This window comes from Crocodylus porosus, unplaced genomic scaffold (assembly GCF_001723895.1).
Source record: "Crocodylus porosus isolate Cpor-Errol unplaced genomic scaffold, CroPor_comp1, whole genome shotgun sequence".
Classification (NCBI taxonomy): Eukaryota; Metazoa; Chordata; order Crocodylia; family Crocodylidae; genus Crocodylus; species Crocodylus porosus.
Genome location: NW_017728886.1, coordinates 230,302,431 through 230,324,288, shown reverse-complemented (window position 1 = coordinate 230,324,288; position 21,858 = coordinate 230,302,431). Strand labels below are relative to the sequence as shown.

The 21,858-nt window shown below is 40.0% G+C and overlaps 1 protein-coding gene across 1 annotated transcript in view; it reads right to left on the bottom strand.

Annotated features, from left to right (window-relative positions):
* Positions 1-21,858, bottom strand: part of DPY19L4 (dpy-19 like 4 (C. elegans)) — a 69,015-nt gene that overhangs the window by 33,145 nt on the left and 14,012 nt on the right. Inside the window, exons 5-16 of the mRNA XM_019545358.1 lie at positions 21,775-21,852; positions 20,534-20,679; positions 18,225-18,348; positions 17,413-17,547; positions 16,813-16,944; positions 16,627-16,725; positions 14,235-14,308; positions 12,047-12,205; positions 8,694-8,813; positions 7,472-7,592; positions 6,296-6,352; positions 2,322-2,404 (exon numbers count right to left, since the gene is read on the bottom strand). Of these exons, the coding sequence (XP_019400903.1) occupies positions 2,322-2,404; positions 6,296-6,352; positions 7,472-7,592; positions 8,694-8,813; positions 12,047-12,205; positions 14,235-14,308; positions 16,627-16,725; positions 16,813-16,944; positions 17,413-17,547; positions 18,225-18,348; positions 20,534-20,679; positions 21,775-21,852 (1,328 nt within the window). The remainder of the gene's footprint in view (positions 1-2,321; positions 2,405-6,295; positions 6,353-7,471; positions 7,593-8,693; positions 8,814-12,046; positions 12,206-14,234; positions 14,309-16,626; positions 16,726-16,812; positions 16,945-17,412; positions 17,548-18,224; positions 18,349-20,533; positions 20,680-21,774; positions 21,853-21,858) is intronic.

Here is a 21,858-nt window from a genome sequence, read left to right as displayed (position 1 = left end):
CCCCAGTACTCTTTCCTGCCATGGCAGGGGGTCGGACTAGATGATCTGTTCAGGTCCCTTCCGACCCTAGAAACTATGAAACTATGAAACGGCTAGAATGTAGGAATGGCTAACATAGCTGATATCATATACCTGGATTTTAAAAAGGCCTTCCATATGGTCTCCCATGATGGTCACATAAAATAAACTGGGGGATAATGGGCTGCCAGAGTCCATGGTCAGATGGGCTGCGAACTGGCTAGGGGTCAACCCAGAGACTGTTAATGGACAGCATGGGCGACTTGTGCCACCTGAGTTGAGGTGGGGGCACATGGCCCCCTCCACTAGCCAGTCAGCGACCGTGGCTGATCTCACCAACTGGGAAGCACAAGCAGTTCTCCCAGAAATGCCAGCGGCACACCCAGAAGTGCCAACAGTGCTTCACCTGGTGCCCCCACTCCCCAGCCAGCACTCACTGGGGGGGGCACTTGCGCTCCAGCCTGCCTCCCTTGCCCATCGTGTAAGTGGGGAGCACTGCCTGTCAGGGGGTGCACCAGTGCTCTCAGAGGGTGCACATGCACCCTTGTGGACCCCCTTACACATCGCCACTGGTGGACAGGTCTGTATCATCTTGGCAGGAAGTGGCCAGTGTTGTCCCACAGCTTGGTTCTTGGCCCCATGCTGTTTAACATTTTTATCAACAATTTAGATAAGGATGTGGAAAGCATGCTGGCCAAGTTGCAGATAATATGGAAGAGTGGTCACGTCAGGGGACAGGATGCAGATCCAAGTGGACCTGGACAAGCTGAAAAGGTTGGCAGAGAGGAACCGGGTGCTGTTCAATCAGGATAAATGCAGAGTGCTTCATCTGGGGAGAAGTAATCAGCGACATGAATATAGGTTAGGAGGAAATGTCCTGGCCAGCATGATGGCTGAAAGGAACCTTGGGGTTATGGCTGATCACAGGATGAACATGAGTTGCTAATGCAACACTGTAGTCAGAGCTAACAGCATACTGGGATGCATTAGCCAATGCGCCGTAAGCATGGCTAAAGAAGTGATATTTCCTCTCTACTCGGTGCTGGTGAGACCTCAGCTGGAGTATTGTGTCCAGTTCTGGTCACCACACTTGGAAAAAAAAGAAAAGAAAAAAGATGTGGAGAATCTTTAAAGGGTTCAGAGAAGGGCCACAAAAATAATTAAGGGCCTGGAGGACAAACCTACTGAGGAAAGACTAAGGGATCTAGGACTGTTCAGCCCAGTGAAGAGAAGACTGGTGGGGAGGTCTTGGTGGCTGTCTATAAGTATGTAAGGGGTGAATATCAGGAGCTGGGAGAAAAACTGTTCGGTAGGGTGCCCCAGGGAAGGACAAGGAGCAGTGGACTTAAACTGTTAGAGGATAGTTTTAGGTTGGATGTAAGGAAGAACTTCTTTATGGTTAGGGTGACTAGAATCTGGAACAGGCTTCCCAAGGAGGTGATGCAGTCCCCCACCCTTGGAAGTCTTCAAGAGGAGGCTGGACAGACACTTTGCTGGGATCATGTGATCTCAGCAGTATTCCTGCCCAGAGCAGGGGGGTGTGGTCTCCATCTTTTGAGTTCCCTTCCAGCCCTTAATTTCTATTATTCTATGAATACCAACTTCAAGACAGACCCTTTGGGAGCCCCATTTGATACCTCTACCCAACCAGACATTGAACCATCGAGGACTACTCACTGAGCACAACGATCAAACCAGTTACAAATCCACATTACAGTGCTTTCATCTAAACTGTATTTCCTTAGTTTGTTAATGTAGATGTTGCAGAGGACAATGTCAAAAGCCTTGCTAAAATCAAGGTATCCCACACCCACTGCTCTCCCCTCATCCACAGAGCCTGTCACTTTATCACAGAAGGAAATCAGATTGGTCAGGCATAACTTGCTCTTTGCGAATCCATGTTGACTGTTCCTGATCACCTTGTCGTCCCGTAAGTGCTTCACAATGGATTCCTCAGAGAGCTGCTGCATAATCTTTCTGGGTATAGAAACTGGGCTGACTAGTTTGTAGTTCCCCATATCCTCCTCCTTTTCCTTCTTAAAAATGGGCACTATATTTGCCCTTTTCCAGTCATCCAGGACTCATAAGCAAGATAACTCATTTAAGAACTCTCTCTGGTCCTGAAGAAGTCCAGGCCAAAATCTACAGGACTAATAATCAAGAGTTCAATCCCTAATTTCCCTTTTTCCAAATCACATGATGAAGCATAGAGGGAAGACTCAAATTAACAGTTGCAGTTTGATAAAAATGTTATTTTAGACAACAGAACCTGGGGGGAAAGAGATCTAGAATCCCATACTTACTTTATCCACATCATGAGTTCTACTGTATCTGGATCATAAAATTCTTGCAGTTCTGAAAGCTCGGTCATTATCCTAGGAAAAAACTGCAGGGAAAAGTCAAATAAGTCTCTTCCCTTGTGCCATTTTAAACAAAAGTTAAGATATTCTGAGATGGAAGGGAATCCAGTAAACTATTTATTGGAAACCTTGTTTTCCTTCAAAGTATCATTTTCATGTAAATGCCTTCCCTGCACTTAGACAGCATTTGCTAGTCTCATACTTTCTCTTAATATTCCCTCAAATGCACACACAAAAATGAAGTTACAGTTTTTACCCCGATCCTGCTACCATTTATGCACAAATAACAAACTTGTCTAAGTCGCCCAATAGTGTGCATTACTAGATAAGGTATTTAGTAACCATCAGGTGGACTGAATACAACAAAATTGTAATTTTATGCAAGTTTGGCATTTGTATTTTGAACGCATTAAAATTCTTCTCTTTTCTCAAAGCTTCCCATCCCTCTCTGTTAAAATATTAAAGCCCAACCATTAATTTTACATTTGTCCTTAAAAAAAAGTCAGTTCTTAATTGTATTCAAGAGTCACAGTAAAACAGAAAAATGGAGTAGTATCTTTACACAGTAAAATAGCTTCATAATGATATACCTCATCACTGAACATGTGATATTTAAACAAATAGTTTCAAATAACCAATTACATTTTAATAACCTCCTTGCATAAATATATATAATAGACTAATTCAGTTTCTGTGTAAATCCTTCGGAATTAAGAGTATTAAACCATTTAAAGCCCTTAAAACAAAACAAAAAACCTAACAACACCAAATTCTTCCCTCTGACTTTTAAAACATTAACTTGAAGCATAAAATAGTAAACTAAATTGCAGTTACACTTTTACAGAAGAGAACAGCTTTATATATACACACAATACCCTCTACTAATAGATGTAGTCTCCTAATCGACCACAGCATCAATTTCTTTTAGTATAAAGTTATGGTTTCTGAGAAAAATGCAATATCCAGAACTTTTAACAATTTTGTAATTTTTTTTTCTTACTCTGATAATCAGTTTTATGATGCAAGGATAACAACTTCTTAATGTCAAGTTTCTTACCTTACAATAGTTCAAAAAACCTTTTCTATATATATGTTCCACTGTGGCTGGGCACAATGAGCCCTAGATTTGTCACAGGGCCTAAGTACAGACAGTCAAAAAGCCTGAGGCTGAATTGATTCAGTCTCTGAAGGTTAGTCTAAGCTGCAAAGGTTGAATCAATAAGCAAATGAACAGACATTCACTTTTGATTCAGGAAATGCAACCACATGCCTGCAGTGGCTCAGGCCAGAAGCTGGGGGGCACTAGATCACAGCTCTCTGGCACGCAGCCAACATGGGCTGTTTGTTTGCTTCCTCTCCCCCTGCTTCAGGCCTCTGGGATTTACACTCTAGAATCACACCAGCAGGACTCTTCAGTGTTGCTCATCACTTCCTCTTCCTGCTTCCAGGTGCTTCTGGGATTTGTAGTCCACAGTCACAGCTAGCAGTAAGTTTAGCAGGGCAAGGCCACTGTACTTGGGGCAAAGGGAAGTTTAACTCCTCTCCCTGACCCCAGACTGCAGCAGGGGTTTGCTTGGGGGAGCCAGCCCTCACTGTTCCAGATAGGGAGCAGAGGGTCAGGGCCAGCCCTGCTCTCTGGAGCAGACAGAACAGCCCAGCCCAGCACTGCAAAATGCTAGGATGGTAGGGGACTCTGATTTAACTTGAACCAGGAAGGGGTCTGGGACAGAAGTTTCATAAACCAGTTTGACCTAAATCAGTTGAGTCTGATACTACATTCAACTGGGTTCATCTTAAACCAGTTATGGCCATTTTCAAACTGTTTTATGTGCACTGCGCTTCTATTTTGTTACAGGTTTAAACTAGCTTCTGATCACTTAAACCAGTTTGTGTGTAACTTCTGTCCCTAGCCTTTCTGACCAGCAGTACCTACATAGCACAACATCACCCTGAAGCTGCTTAGTGTCTGCACTGAGAGCATAAAAAGGCAGAGCACACTGACCATCCCCATTTCCTTTCAACTGTAGAAATTCAGGAAGCAGAGGAAGTGAGAAAAAGGGTGTATATGAACAACACATTCCGAAAAATTCTGGTTACTTTTACAGTACTTTTCATTTGCCTCCAAATAATCTTCCATGGGCACATTCCATTTATGATTGACTAACACAGTAATCAAAGTTCATTTGGAGATGGGAATCTCAGAAAGTTGGGGGAAAAAAGAGATTGAAACACTGCTTTACCAAATGCTGTTTTTATGAGTTCTCCAAGGTAGAAGAGAAGCTAAAGTAAACAAGAAGTCTACAAATATGCAAAATGAGCAGAAGTTTGGAGTCTGACATGTAGACTCAGTCCTTTCCCAGTACAGTTGGGCAAAGTCAATGGGGTAACCTGAGTGGCAGAGGCCAATAAGTAAGGAAGGGCAGTACAGTCTGTCAGGGTACTTATTTCTGAATGGTCCAGAACAGGGACATACTAGCACAGACAAATATGGTCCTTGTGGCCAAGGTACTAGCAATCATGGCCCATGATATGGGTAGTAAGTGTCCCAATAACTTATCCCAAGACGATTTTCTAGATTCCTTATGAGAAATGGGGACAGTGGGAGAATATCTATGCAAATATTTAAAAACCTGGCTATTGCACACAAGGCATTAAAGACATGCTTAGCTTTTTATGCCCTTTATGCAAAAAGTACAATGAGCCTCATGTAAAACATAAATGTAAGCTATCTGGTTACACTTCCCAGAGCCTTTAAGTTTGAGCCTAAAAGGCGCACACATTAATTCCACCAGTGGAATGTGCATATAGACAATTAATGGAGAACTGGATTTGCAATATATGGAGCCCTCTAGTGTCCAAACACTTGAAACATTTTTGTTAAGAGAATTTCAGGGACAGACCCCAGTCAATTGAAAAAATTATAACATTTACATTTAGCAAGTTTTGGAAGCCACTGTGCTCCTCTCAGAGCACTTATTACACTGACAGAATACAAGGGAAAAAATTACATCATACTAATACATTTAACATCATATCAGAACTTCAACTGCTAGCTATTAGAATCATACACCCCTACAAACATTAAATTACTGGAGATAAGAACTCAGCTCTGATGCTGGGTTTTTTTTGTTTTTTTTAACTATTATTATAAATTTTTAAAACAACTAGACTATTTGAAACTTATCTCGTTATGTACATGGTTTACAGGTTACAGATCCTGTTGCATATGCAAACCATCAAATACTTGAAATTTTAAGCAGCTGCTAGGAAATAGCGATTTTGAACTCAATTATAGAACTAAACATTTACTTTACACAAGAACAGATCTGTTTCTTTCGTCTTATATTATTTGAGTATTACTATAATAAGAAAGAATACTCAAATACTATATTTGAGTACAATATTTCCATAAAGAGTTGGAAATGAAAAAAAATCCATCTTTAGTTGACAGGATGTCCTTAAAAGAAACTACTGTTTTCTGTAATTCTACCTTCAGTTAACCTTAGCTTCTCACTGAATAAGAGCACAGAATGACATGCTTATACAATATTCTAATTACAATAAAGAAAATACAGTCAATCACTTTATAAATTCAGTAATGGTATTTTGTCTTTAGCTAAACAAATATAATGTGAATTATAATAAAGATGATATAACAACAACAAAATGGTATAATTATTGTTGTAATGAAATATATTAATATTTTTATTGTTATAATTTAAACCTGGTATTATGATTATGTATCCTTATTAGTAAGGAATATATATACTTTTATTTAAACATAAAACAAAAATGCTTTTAATAATGGATACAGTCTGATGTTACTGATTATTTTATATAAATGTAGACTAGATACTCCTAAGACTTTATACTGTGTCTACAGCAAACACTTAATCAAAAGAAACTTTCTTACCTACCTCTTTCCACAAGCTGAAACCTATTATAGTGGGGACTGCCATACTCAGAATAAGAGCCTAAATTATTAAAAAGAATAAATGATTAGAGACCACTCTTTCATTTCCCACACATGGAACTACAATGACAATAGGAAAAATTCTGCAAGTCTGCCAGGCAAAAGTCATTGAGAACAGAAAAGAAATTGCTTGGTTAAACAATGAAGAAGTTAGCCCCTTGTAACATGAGTAATAATATTCAAAGTAATTCAACAGTCAGCTCAATGTGATGAAGTGCATCCATGAATTAGGCAAGGAAGTAAAAGTGAAATAGGTCTCAAATATGCAAATGAAATGAAGGGATATGTAGAATGAACTATGCCAATAAACTTTTTTTAAAACTTACAGGCACCCTCTCATTCAGTCACAATAAACAACATATATAAACAGTATTCCATTACACAGCACAATAGTATTCCCATCGATCAACCTTTCTCTTGATCAGAAGGGGGAATAGCATAAATACTGTTCTGGCAACAGTTGTTAATAAGTGCATCTTGTTGAGAGTTAAAATTGAAGTGCAATCAGCTAATTAACTACATAAAGGAAAGCAGATCTACCATAAAAGAAGACATTCAATTTATGATTATATTATGGATGAACGAGTACGTTCTTGCAAAAACTGTCAATTATTCTACAATTGGAAATGCCTTGGCAACTCTTGAAGAAAATATATTTACACAGAAAGTGGCATGTCCATTTTGTACAAATATTAATTACTTATTCTTAAATAACATGTTATAAATTGTTTTCAGCTTTAAATACAGAGGGATAAAAACATATGCAGACCACACCTCCTTTCTGCCAAGCATACTCAGCACCTTAAAAATAGAGCTGAAAGAACTGAGAAACCCCAATTTTCACTATAACACAGATCCTTTGAAGTCAGGATGCCTTTCAGAGACTGTAGTATAAATGAATATACAACTAATCTGAACAAATCTTACTCTATCATTTCACCTGAAGATTTCTTACTCATACACAACAGTTAAATAGCATTTACCCTAGTTGTCGTATTTTCCAGTCTTTCGATTTCCTCCCACCCTCCAACTTTCATTTACTCACTGCTTAGAAGCGAAAAAAGAGATGTGTTCATTATTAGTAAAATCTAGCAATAGATTATTGGCAACAGTTACTCACCAGTAATATTGGGTGCACAGCTTTTAGTCTAAGCCACTTGAAAAGTGTCATCCAAAGCTCAGGAGAACATACACCAAATGCAGCAAGCATGCAAACATACGGAGTCCAGAAGTACTTCATGCTGGAAAACATCCCAAGAATCCAAAGATAAGATACTGCATGTATTTCAACTGGATTATTTGATAAACAAACTTTGTCACCTCCAAACCTCTCTATGAATAACCCTGCTCAGGAGAATTCAGTCAGTTAAGGAGTTCAGTCAATTCAGGGTCAAACACTTAACAGAATAAGGAAACCTAAAGGAGATCTCTGCTAGCAGACCAAACATGTTTCTCTGCTGCAATCCAGAGCACTGTAAAAGTTCAGAAGTGTCAAGTAGGATCAAAAAAGTCTCAGCCAAAGAAAATGAAATAATCCACAGAATTTGGGGGTGGAAGACCAAAAAAAAAAATTCAAGCTAGTGAGGGATGTTAATTGTCTTTTTTTGCTCTAGGGCATCTCTGATGAGCAATTACCATTACCCAAAACTGATGTTTGATTCCTCCAAACAGATGATTCAAAACAGTCTCAAGCATCTGAAAACAAAACAGTTTGTTTGCTTTCAGAATCTGTAGTGTTCAGGCACCAGAGTGATGCATACAATAGGAACACCTATGATGTGGCATGACGGATACCACTCAGACACTAATTTCTTTAGTGTTTGTCTGGAAGTCAGGAAAGATAACATTGTTCTAATCTAAACAGTACAATGGCATCTGTCAAACTATTAGAATACCTTTTTAAAAGGTTAAACTGTTGTAAGATGTTTGCCTGACATGTTAAGCAATTCTCTAAACAACTAAAAGACAGACAAGCAGGTTTTTTAAAATTTTGTTTCACAATAAACTTTGTGAATCAAAAGAATGATGTGAGATTACAATGGAAAAAAAATCAGCATTTAATAATTCAGCTCAGCAGCTGAAGATGAAGAGGGAAACATTTAAATTGTGTTCCAATTAACTTCTCAGATTTATGCCAGGCAGAGCATAAAGAAATGTATTTAGGGAACCCAAATACACTTCAGTATATTCTACTAAAGTTCAATCAGGTACACTCAACAGGGAACGCTGGATGGCAAAATATTCTTTTAGAAATGGTCTCAATATTTGTGGAAGCATGAGTGTACCATATTCAGTTAGCAATGTGTTAACCCTTACAAAACAAAAATCTATACAAAACTTACCCTTCTAAAATCATTGCGAGAGAACCCAGTAAAAGTGTGTGGACAATGTGATAAACTATCTCTGGCCTCTCTCCGATTTTGCCATCCTCCAGGGTAACAGTTTCTTTGAGCGGTTCACCACTGCAGTTAGAGGGAAACAAAGCAGAGTTTACTTTGCATACTATTGCAGATTATGACTTCTATAAAAAGTGTCTAACAACTATTAAGCCTCTGGCACTTCCTTCAAATAATACTAATATTGTTTGTACTGTTTACTGACTCCCCATGCCGATCTGTCTGCAATTTTCAGTCATTTCTTGCCTAATACTTTGCACACTCTTTGGGGCATGGACCATCTTTATAGTCTGTGTTCATACAGTGCTTTGTGCAGTAGGGTTCCAGTCCCCATGCGGGGTAAGTACTATGGCAATACCTCTAAACAAGATGTTTACGAGCAAAATTTAATTTTCTAATACAATATTGGTGTTAGGCCAGGGAAGGGCAAAATACAGCCCACGGGCTGGATCTATCCTGCCAAGCACTTTCATCTGGCCCGCAGTGTCCACCAACAAAATGTGCCCCACTCAGACCTTCTGTCCATGAGGGTGGAAGCAAGGTGCCCATGTATACACATACCCACAAACATACCCTACTGCGCCTTGCTCCCACTTTCATGGGTGGAGGGGCCCAGCCCAGCCAATACATAGCTTCTAGCTGGGGCTGCCACTGCTGCAGCCCCTGGGGACCTGCTCTGCTTCCCTTGGTCTCCTGCTAGCTCCATGCAGCAGGTAGGGAAGCAGCAAGGGTGGGTGAGGCTGCAGCTGCAACTGGGTAGGAACCCAGAGCATGGGGCTAGGGTGGAGGGCAGCATGGAGCCCATGCCTGGGGGGAGAGGGGGCAGCAGCAGCGTGGAGCTCGAGTGGGCAGCATGCAGGTGTGAGGGAGGGTGGGTGGGCAACTCTTGACACTCTCCACACTCTACCCATGGTGCGCAGCCCTGGCAGGCAGTGGCAGCAGCAGCATTCAGGGTGCTTATGCCTAGCACAGGTGCCTGGCAGGGCGTGGCTCCAACCAGCGCTTCGCATCACAGCAAGGGGTGCAGCCTCCACCAGGCAGCCTGTATCAGGGAAGGCAGCTGGCTCCAGCACCTGGGGCTTCCCTCCTGTGCCCAGCAGGAAGTACCAGCGATACATACTGCCTGTTGGAGGCTGAGCCCCTCGCCGTGATGTGCAGCACTAGCCAGAGGTGTGCCCTCCTGGGCACCAGCATGAGCACCTTGCTTGCTGCTGCATCATGGGGGAAGTGTGGGGGGCTACCCATATACCCCCCAACCCCACACCCAGACACAACCCTCCACATATACACAACCTACAACATATCCTATGCCCCACACACAGCCACACCGCCACCCAGTCCCCCCTCCCACACACACACCTTACCATACACCCCCCAATATACAAGACTAAGAATTTATTTTTCAGTTATTATGCAATCACCTCTATATGCACTATGCAAACAAATCATGAAAAAAATATTTTTTCTAATAAAATTAAAATATGTTATAGTAGGTGTTTCACTTTTAGTGTATAATTTGTTTTTTTTCTGGTTCTAAAATGGCAACCACCCCCTTCCCAAAAGGAATATTTCTCGGGGAGCAAGAAGAAGGCCTTCCAGAGGCAAAAGTCAGGGGTTAGGGATGGGACTTCCAGTCCCAAGTTAATGACCAGCAGGCAGTGCACCTGTCAAGGGGCAGGGCTACCCATGTGGTCCTCTACAGCTCACCAACACTCATTTAGCAACTCTCCAGCCAAAATAATTGCCCGCCCATTTTTAGATCAATTGAAAAGCCACAGAATCACTGTAACTACATCTATAATTTAAGATCAGAAAAAGGGGTGCAAGAATCCTTAACCTTATTATTACAAATCCCAGTAATACAATACCTACAGTGTTATTTTTACACATGAAACAAATTTTTCATTTCCCCAAGTAAGAAAAAGAGGGTTGGGACGGTAAGGAAGAAATTCTAAGTTAATCCTTAAAATTTTTTTTACTTGCATACCACACACACCTTTCCCCAAAAAGTTAGCTTTCCAAAACTGGGGCATGTGTCTTCAGTGGGTAAGATGAATGGAGATGCTGTAAGATGCTTCTTTTCCCTCCACTAGCTGCATGGGGGAGGGGCAGAATCCATCCGGAGAGAACCAGGGGGCTACTGGGGACTGTGCAGCAGTGAGGTTATACCTCACTTTGATTCTACTTCTACACAAAGTTTAAAAAGAAACTGTCCTGCAGAAGCAGTAGCATTTCTATGCAGGCAGAGCTGAGGGCAGGGGTGACACATAGGGGGTGTACGTGTACCCTGAGCATGGCAGTGCACCCCCTACATAAAAAGCACCGCCGGCAGCATCTGCAGGTGGTTCACGATTCCGGCTGGATATTGCCAATGCTGCTGGCGGCTGCCAGTGGTTGCCAACCCTTGGTCAGCTCTCACCACCTCTCCCCCAGCCACTGACAGCACCAGAGGCATCTGCAGGAGCTCCCCACTCACTGCTGCCATGTGACCACAGCCACTGGGGGCACAAGCAATGAATGGCTAAGGGAGTCAGTTATCCCAGATTATAAGTATAAAATTTGGCACTTGGGACAAAATAACTGCAGGCACAAATACAGACTGGGCAATGGCTGACTAAGCTGTAGTACTGTAGAGAAGGACCTGCAGGGTTACAGTGGACCACATGCTGAATGTGAGTCCATAGTGTGCTCTTGTTGAGAAAAAAAACAAACCAACAGCATACTGAGTTGTATTAACAAGAATGTCACTTGCAAATCAAGAAAAGTGATTCTTCTGCACTATTCAGCACAGAAGCCTCTCCTGGAAGACTATGACAGCTTTGGACCCCATACAATATCCCGTGGACATATTGGAAAGAGTGCAGTAGAGAGCAAGAAAAAAAATTTACAGGCCTGGAAAGCAGGACTTATGAGGAAAGGTTGAAATAACTAGGGTTATTTAGCCTGAAGAGAAGAATGAGGGGTGATATAATAACAGTCTACAAATACCTAAAGTTAAATAATAAAGAGGACAGTAATAAACTGACAGCCCTAAAAAAATACCAGCCCCCTGCCACTGCCTCCTTTCCAGCAGCAGGGACAGGCCATGAATTTCTCATCAGGGAAAATGACCACAGAAATCACAGAAGGGCCCTTCTATTCAAACTGTATCTGGTATATGTAACACAGTTTTATGCTCTGATCTTACAGATTTATGTATTGATGTAAGAGGAGATTTCTGATTTTATGTACATATAAATTCACATGATCTTTAATTCATTTTTAAAAAGTGTTCCATTGTGATAAAGCTAGCTACTTACCCAATTCTCTTAAAGATGACCTGAGTTACAGAAAAAAGGCAGATAATTAAAACTAAAATATAGAAAGGCAATACAGATGATTGGGTCAGTCTCAAAAAAAAGTCTTGGGAAGGTGCCTGAAGGGATTCTTGACAAAGGAGCCAATTCATTGTAAAGTTCCTAGTAAGGCAAAAAGATCACATTTAAAATAATAAACAGTCAGTTAGCCTGTTCACAGTAATCTCAAATTATTTCAGAATCATAACAATATGTGCAGATAGAAAATGTTTTTGTAAGTATGTTTTAGAAAGTGTCTCACATTTGTTCTTGAAAAAGTATCTTCTGTGATCCAAAAGACATCATTACATTACATTTTAAAAGCACTTCTACATCAAGAACCCATTTTAAAAGTGTCATTGTGGGGGTGACAAAACCCTTATGTGGATATCCATAAAGCAAGCCAAAGGGAGTTCTGAGAAAAGGAGGCATGTTCATTTAAAAAGGAGAGGGGGAAAAAAAAAAAAAAAAATTGAAAGTTGTGCTGCCTTGCCTACAGATCACATTGGAAGCCCAGCACAAAGCCAAAAAAGAAATTCCCAAATTCTAATCCTGTATCTTAACCTCTTGGCTGTTCACCCTTTTCCTCACAAAAGAATTCAGCTGAAAAAACAAGAAAGAAATTATGGACTTTAAGAATTGCCAGAAGTCTTTCATCTTCCACAAAAATGCAAAACTGGTGAGGTAAGTGGTGCACTAAATGTGTCCAACTCTTTATCTCATGTACCTTTGCAAAGACTTTCATCTCAGTCCTCTTCCATCTTCTTTCTGAATCTACACTATACAGAACTAGGAGAGCTGAAATAGCCAGAATGAGCAAACCCTTACACTGTAGTACCACGTCCACTGTAGGGTGAGGTACAGACATTATACTTTTACTTATATAAGTGATCAGAAACCAGTCTAAACCCATAACAAAACAAAAGTTCAACATACATACACTGGTTTAAAAATGGTGGAGCCTAGTTTAAGATAGGCAGGTGATGTGCCCCTCTCACCAAAGGGCAAATGTGTTTCAGTTCACTACCAATCTAAACTACAGTGCCTACAGAAAACTGTGCAACTTCGCCCGAGGCAGAATCGATCTTTCTGAATGTCTGTACCTAGCTGACGAGTGATGAGTTATAGCATACAGGGGCCTATAGAAACCCATAACTTTGGGCCTAGAAGAGTTCTAAAAATTTTAGCTGCACTGTCATCCTAGTAGCAATCCCACTACTGCGGACACTGTTCTCAAAAGCAGTGAATTGTGAAAGATTTTGACAGGCCTTCTGAAATGCCTCAAGTGACCAGAGACCAAACTCCTATCATTCCAAGGGAACACTGTCCAGTTCCTTAGGGAAGACTCATTTCTATTCTGCCTTAACAGCAGTCTTAAATGTAGTATTTCATGTCTTGAAAGTAAGTTAATCCCATGACTAAAATAAGCCACAAGTACAAACTTCTGTAAGAGGATGCACAGATATAATTGTATCAATATCAAACAATACTACATAAGGCTTATGTTGGTAATATTTATACCTGCACACTTCTGTAAATGTGGCTTGGCTCCCAGGATCTCTCGCAGGTCAAGTCCCCAAGTTTTGCAATATCTCATCTAACAAACTGCATCGATAACATCTACCTTCGAGTGTCTAATTCTGTGCCCAATTATTGCGGTTAAGGAAACACTTTCCTAAAAACCTAACGTTTTCATCTCAACTTAGGTTACCATTTTCCAAAACTCTTATTTGGAATAATTCCTTTGGTTTAGCTACTAAAATACTTTGAAGCAATATTAACTGGCAGGAAGACTTCTTTTTCTCAACTATAAAAAGGTTAGCTCTGTGGTTTCACCTCATTATCTTAGCCCCTAACTATTTTCAGCAATATTAGTTAGGGGTAGGTTGTTTTCCTTCCTATCCATGGGGCTATTTATATTTTTAAAAATCTGAACCAAACTTTTATCCCTGTTGAAATGCCACAGAAATCCAAGTTCATCCTGGACAGCAAAAGTTTCTAATGTAATTTTTAAAAGTTTGGGGCAAGTAAAAAAAAATTTCCTTCCTAAATTCTTCTACAATAAATTTTACAAGTTTAACTCCTGTAGTTTTTAAAGTGATTTTAAATTCTGTGTATTTGAGACACCTGTAAATGAAAAACTCAAACTTACTTAGTTGTGTTTAATCCAAACCTTACTTCAAGGAACTTCAACAAATGCTCATTTTCTTTATGGGGGACAAACATCTGAAAAAGCAATTTTGTGGAGAAAATTTAACAGTGCCTGGAACACTGCCGTCATGTCCTCTTTTTATTCTCTATCCTATTTTTTAATCTGAATGATCACACATTCCAAAATACAGTTAAAACAATCAATAACTCATATAACTTATTTATTATATTTCACAGGCTAGTCAAGCCTTATTTAAAGTAAATTTTGCTTAGTATACAAGCTTATATACCTCACTTCATTCAGGTACACGAACCATATGGCAAGTTAAGAGTTGCCAACCAACTTCCAGAACACTAACCAAGAGCATGGCAAAGACTGGTTTGCTAGCTCAGTGCCCAGTTTTCAAAGGACCTGCCAGCTGACTTATCTAATCAGCCAGGCCCTGACCTAGCAAAACCACATTGGTCCCTTACCATTCAAATTCTTAATTCACTTTGTTCAATCCAGATAAATTCAGCTCATCCATTCCGCAAGATCAGCCAGCTTTTCTATGTGCCCAAGAGCATAAGACTTAGGTTTAATGTGGTAGAAAGACAGAATTTGAGTTCTCTCAAACTTCTCAACAAACATAACATTTCTGTGTTGGTTTTCAGGATTTGTTTCTTTCTTCTTCTTTTTAAGTTTTATGTTAAGTAGCACAATCAAACACAGTTTGGAGTCTGTTCAGGTTTGTCTACCTTGGTTCAGCAGTGGGTCTTGTAGAGAACCAACAGCATATTTTACCCTTCCAAGCTTGTTGACCCAATACACCCAAATCAGCATTCTTGTCAGCCGAGTCCCAATCCAGCTTCACAGGCAAACTTCCCACTTAAGAGTGCATTACCAGAGTTGTGTGTGTAGGGTGTGCTCAGACCTGTCCTCCCCAAGACCTATCTGATGTGGTATAGACAAGGTCCTAAAGCAGGGGTAAACACAATACGGCCTGCCAAGCCATTCTATCCAGCCTGTGGGGCCCCTAAACTTTAGTAAATTAATATTTATTTGCTCCTGTCTGCCTGTTAATGACAGGAGCTGGCAGCAGGAAGCAGGAGCCTATCCCCACCCCCAGCCATTTCCCTGATATTTCTGCTCCTATCCTGCTCTACTTGGCTCCTGGCTGCATCAGGGGACTGGGAACACAGGGACATGCCAGTGGGGGGGGGGAAGGTACACATGCAAGCACATGTGCATAGGCAAGGGCAGAGTGCATGTGTGCTTGTAGTGCAAGTCCCACACGCACACCCCACAATACACATGCACCCACAGCCCCCCTCACACTGCCATACAGGCAGACCCCCACAACACCTCACACACCCCAGCCACCCTCCCGCCCACACAAACCCCATACCCCCACACCCACAGCCCCCCACAAAGCAATACCCACCCCCTCACAATATATAAAAGAGTAAGACTTCATTTTAAGCTATTGTGCAGTCACCTCTATGTACAAACGCGTGTAAATCAAGACAAAAATATTTTCTGAAATCAAATTAATGAATGTTGTAGATGTTCACTTTTTAGAATATAATTTGGTATTTTTCTGGTTCTGAGATGGCAAAACCCCTTGCTGAAAGGAGTACTTCCAGGGACAAGGAGAGGGACTTCCGATGGCAAACGTCAGGGATTAGGTGGTGGGACTTCTGGTCACAAGATAACTACCAGGGAGCAGGGCACCTGTCAACAGGCAGGGCTATCCATGCGGCCCTTGACAACTTGCCAAGACTAGGTAAGTGGCCCTCCATCTGAAATAATTGCCTGCCCCTGTCCTAAAGAGTATCCAAAAAAATAATTTATTCACCAAAATAGAAGGCCAGGCCAAAACCCTGTCAACTCCCAGGCCTTTGAGACTCCCATCAAGGCATAGTTTCCCCTTCCGTGTTCCAGAAAGAGTGAAAATTATTGTCCGCCTTGAAACTTGTCACTCGTTGGTTGTTTGCTCATTTCCTAGGTTAAAATGTGTTTTAATGTTTGGCCCCATCTACATACGCCATCCAACTCAAAAGAGAAAACGATGTTGAACCAGGTTTAATAAATAATTAAAATATGATTTGCAATCCATGCCTATGAGAGAACAGACTGGGCTTCTGTCCCAACATAAAACCTGATCTTTCATTTGGTTTCAATAAAAATAGCTACCTGAGTTATTAGCAGCAAACAAATTGGAAGTTTTTCCCTATAAAATAATGGCTTCAATTTTAATTCTTCCATATGCCGTGAACTTAGTCCAATGCTAGAAGCACAAGATACATGTCACTTCAAAAGTTTTTTACTAAAATTACTTTGGCAAGATAATCACATCCCTCCATATATGATATGATCCAATTTAACAGCTCTTCCAATAGATAAATCTTACCTTTAATAAAAAATTCAGTGTCACTGTTATTGTAAATACTAAGTAAAAGTGCATTATTTTCAGGAGCCTTGAAATAAAGGTGCCCTTTTTCATATTCACCTGCAATTAAATTTAAAAATGAGTATATGGAGTTCAATTTAAGCAAAAAAATTACATCTTAGAATTACAGAAGGTTATTTTTGTTACCTCTAGGCATTTAGAGAGCATTAAAGCTGCTACAAGGCTTAGGAGTGGAGAAACTAATAATGCTGGATTTTCAAACTGCAAGAGATATCCCAAGAAGAGAGAAAACAGATAGATTTTGTATACCTCATGGACCTAATGGGAAAAAATAAAATAAAATTAGCTACAGTGACACCATATTTTCCAAAGCAGTGGAAAAGTTTGAAGAATACAAAACTTGTGACTTAATGTCTTCTACTTTAGAATTTCAGGACTTCAGCATTTTAAAATGTCTTCCTCCAGTAGTGTAGAGCCACTGCCCTTCTTGCTGTCAACCTAACAAGGAAAGGGGGATATGGCCAAAGCAAAGGGGGTGTAGCTGTATACCAAATCATGGCTTTACCTTCAGCCCCTTGAGGGCATTTGCATCCCTCAGGCTCTTTTCTCAGACTTAAGCCAGGAAAACAGAGGTCCAGGAGGAAAGGGATGTGAGGATGAACTTAAAAAGTCACAGTACTACATACATTACAGATAGATCCCAGGTTCTGGCCTTTTAAAATCCCAACCTTGTAGCAAGGTTTAATTCACATTTCAACAAAATTAGCTGTAACAAGTCATAAATACCTTCTCTGTCTGTACCAGAGTAAGGCTGTCCAGCAGGAAGAGGCACACAGCCTGGACAAACAGAAGATAGTGACTGTACTCCCACATCATCATGAAAGTGTATGTTGCAGCACTCACCAACAGGTAGCAAAAACTCTAGGGAAACAAAAAAACACCTTAATCATGCTGAATTTCTACCACTAAAAACTGAGAAACTATTAAAACATAATATCTATTCACTAGGAATGGAAATTACTTGTTTAAGGAACAAAAATACTTAATAAAATGTTAGCCAATATTTTCTCAGGAAGCAGTTTTATTTTCTATGTGTTTTAGTACTGCAGATGAAAATGAAGAGGTCTTAAAAATCATTGATACACAGTCATGTTTTAGTTAACCAAATTCTTCTTCCCTCATCCCCACCCCCCCAAATCTACCCCATGTTTGTTAATGAGAGAAAGTGCCATTATTAAGACAGTGATCAGATATGTCCAAAAAAACTCCCTTGACAAAGGGACAGGAAGCAAGTCCACCATCATATTCCTGAGTACGATGAAAAGAGCCAAACTGTTCATGATGAAGAAAAAAAAATTGACAAGTCTCAAAAGTGAGTTAGTTGATGGCATCAGTACAAGACTCAAAACCTCCCCAATAGCATTAGAGGACAGAAGGATCTCTTTGCAGTGACACAAATGCTTCAGGTGGCTGCTTTGCTAAGAGCAAACAATTTTTACTTCTTTTTCTGCCTAGTAAGACAATGAGATGACAGAGATAACTTCTCTGGACCACATTTCTCCAAACTGCATTTTTTAAAGAAATTATATTTGATTTACCTCAGCAGAAGAATTTATGTTGTTTTTTAAATAGCCTGTAAGAGCTGCAACTTGACATGCAAAATATGGCAAAGCCCAATTTTCCCTTGAAGGAATAGAATAGTCAATTCTTGTTGTATCTGTCCTGAAACAAAGTACAGAAGAACAAAACTATTAAATGGTTTATGAAATAAAATCATTAAGGAAAACCTAAGTTACAGATGCCTTACTAGTAAGCCATTCCTTTTGTGACTGCTTAAATGCATTATGTTTCTTATCAGAAGCAAAAGCCATTTCATTACAAGTAATAGTTATAAGTTTAAAACAGCATCAAAATGGAGAGTCCCACAAAATTATCTGGACCTCTCACATGACTAAACTTTATAGGATTGAGCCCATAAGGGCTGCTTTTCACATTAAAATGAAATATGGTTTTTGACAGAAAGAACAGATTCTATTGCATAATATAATTTAGAAAAAGCACCCTCTCAAACTGCTCAAAGCTACTTTATGCAAAAAGTATCAACACTCTAGAGTAGTGCTACTAAACCAAAACAGCAGAAAATTTATCCTATTTTGAAACTATTACTGACAAGATGAAGATTACTGATGGACGGAAAACACAGAGAAGGAAAGTAGAAGGATTTTTCCATATAAAGTGACCTGACAGCATTCAAACTACCTGAGCCAAAGGTAACATTTTCAAAAGTACCTAAATTATTTCAAAGCCCTAGCACAACTTTCAAAAGTGATTTGAGCATTTAGAGCCTTGTTTCTACTGATTTCTAACTAAACACATTCCAGTATGCTTAATCACTTTTATTCAGCTAATACTCCCTTATATCAGGTACTTTTGAAAATTAATTTTTGCTCCTGTTGACCCCCTCACAGTGGTCCAATTTGGAATTCTATCTACTTTAAGCCTTCACATTTCCAAAGTTATTTCATTTTGCTAGCTGTTGAGGAAAAAAAAAAAAAGGACTATTCACTATTACCATTTTTTTGCACTGCTTCCAGCAAGCTGATTAACAGCTTTTTTACTTGCCAACCACAGTGATGAATTTACACCTTCCAAAGAAGGTGCTCCTCAACAGTTCAGCTTCAGATATACCAACACTACTTTGCACTTTCACAGTTCTTTTCTTCCAAGAATCTCCAAGTGATTAATAACCGCTAATAACTCTTAGATACACAGGAAGTCAGACATAGCAAATCAGAGACAAAAGCAGGAGCAGAACTCAAGATCAAAACCTAGTGTTGAGGGAATGAGCTCCCAGCTTTTATAACAGAAAACAAAGTAGAGGTGCACCTTCAGATCACGGGTTGGCACCCGATGGCCCAGGGAGCCATCTGATCCATCCCAGAGACATGGGGCATCAGTAGATGGGGGCTTCAGTGGCAGATACTCTCTTCTTGCCACTGTGGGTCCTCTCCCAGAGGCATCCCCCAAAACAAAGAGAAGCCGTAGCAGGATCTGAGACCTAGCACCCATCTATCTGCTCAGCTCTGACCTGAGTTCTTGGATCATTCGAGCCCACCATCTGAAAAAATTGCTGACTGCTATTAAACACTAACTGGATCAGAGATAAATAAGCCTTTCCCCCCTTCTCCATCTTTTACATTTAATCATTACTGCTATATCATAGCCAGCTCTCCGCATGTGCTTCCATAGCATCTGATGAAGTGAGCTATGGCTCGAAAGCTTTATACATGTCTGATTCAGTTACTTTATGAGGTGTACCTCCACCTTGTGTTCTGCCTGACTTCCAACTAACATGGCTAATTACCTCTCAGCTTTTACAGTCATTTCTATTGGCAGGGGGAATTTTCATGTACGTGAAACATGTTAAATAAATTTGGATAGCAGGGTCATCAAGGTAAGAAGGGACTCTACTTTGCATATGAATGTGCAAATTCAAAAAAACAGCTTTTAGAAAACAAATACATTTATTCATTTTGTTTGAAGCAGGAAAACAAAAACTGTTGTGATACTGATTGCAGGCCAGAGAATGACAATTGTATTTTGCAACCCTGAAGGTTTTAAAATTTGTTTTCCTTCTCCATTGAAAAGGAAAAAAAGAAACATTTTAATATTTCTGTCCCAAAATAGAATTAGGTTAAACACACACCCTCCCTCCTAAAGTCCACTCTGCATCTCAGAAACCTTCTCATGAAAAGCTTCATCAAAATCCATACATCTCTGCATTTCAGCTTCAACAAAAGTGTACTCTGACAAAACAAGTTTCACTGAAAATGCACTGGCCAGTTCTAATAATATTGTTAGAATGCCTTATTGACAATCTAAATTATGTAGAAGATGTTTTTCTTACCTGTTAATAATGAACCATGCTACAGTCAGCATTCCTGCCAGCCAAGTCCCACTCATAACCCAACTGGTTATAAACAATGCAGTCACATAAATTCCCTGCAGTCCAAAAACTATACCAATGTAGAAATACACTGGTTCAATAACTTCCTGAAATTACAAAAACGAAGAGACATAGCGGCACTGAGCTGAAACTGTAAATTACTACTATTTACTATGTATGTAGTGCTAACAGTGTGCTGGGTGCTTTATAAACCGGGAAGAAATGGTCCCTTGTCCTTTAAAGTTTATAATTTAAGTATACAATATGGAAATACTTTCTTTTTCTGATGGGAGGCAGTATAAATTAGCATCATCGAGTTGTGAATACAGGTTTTCCTTGTTTTATGTGGGTTCTGTATGTATGAATTCACTCATATGCAATGGCCCTTTTTATACCAAAAATTCATTATATGCAAGGTAAATTCACTCTTATGCAACTATGGAAGCCTGCAGTCGCTTTGTGTGGCGCATTGTAGGAGTGACACACACCAAAATATAGTCTCCTGTGTGGATCTGTGCTCCTCACTCATTGTCTGTGACACGTGTTTCTGTAGCTGCCACCTCCCTTTTTGATACTACCCTGTGCCTGTACGTACTGTCTGCTGTTGGGAAGTACCAAAATTGTCTTGTAAAAGTGGTAGAAATGGGTCAGGGGGTCAGTACAGTCAAGGTCTTGGAACATGTCCCTATTTGCTACATTGTAAAGTGGTTTCCCTTTATGACAATTCAAGTTATGCACCGTTTTCCAGGAATGCATGTACAGCATAAAGCAAGGGAAACCTGCATCTGTTTTGACGAAGATTTTATTTTCTGGATATATAGTGATGTTTCACTAATTTTACATTTTTTGGTTTGATTATATCCTACTGCAGTGAGATTTATAATTTGTAGGTGAAAAAATAAGCTTAAGGAAAGATCTTGAAGAAGGTGGAGACATGGCAGATGAGACTGCAGAGTAGTTTCCAAGTGTAAGAGTAGAAAAAATACAAGTGGTAGAGCTTAAGGTAGGAGACACCATGGACAGATCAGAGGAGAGTGAAAAGAGGCCAACACTTTTCTACACTTTAGAGTGTTGCAGTTTAACCCCAATGCTGTGCTCAGATCACATACACTCAGGTAAAAAAAAATTTATTGCACATGGCATACAAAACCTGACATACACATTATAGTACAATACAAAGAAAGCAGGGCAAATGTACATACTTCACTACCAGATGCCTGATATAATACACTGGCAATCAACTCTGGATATAAGGTCATTTGCTGCACTGCATTAATAGTCTTCAG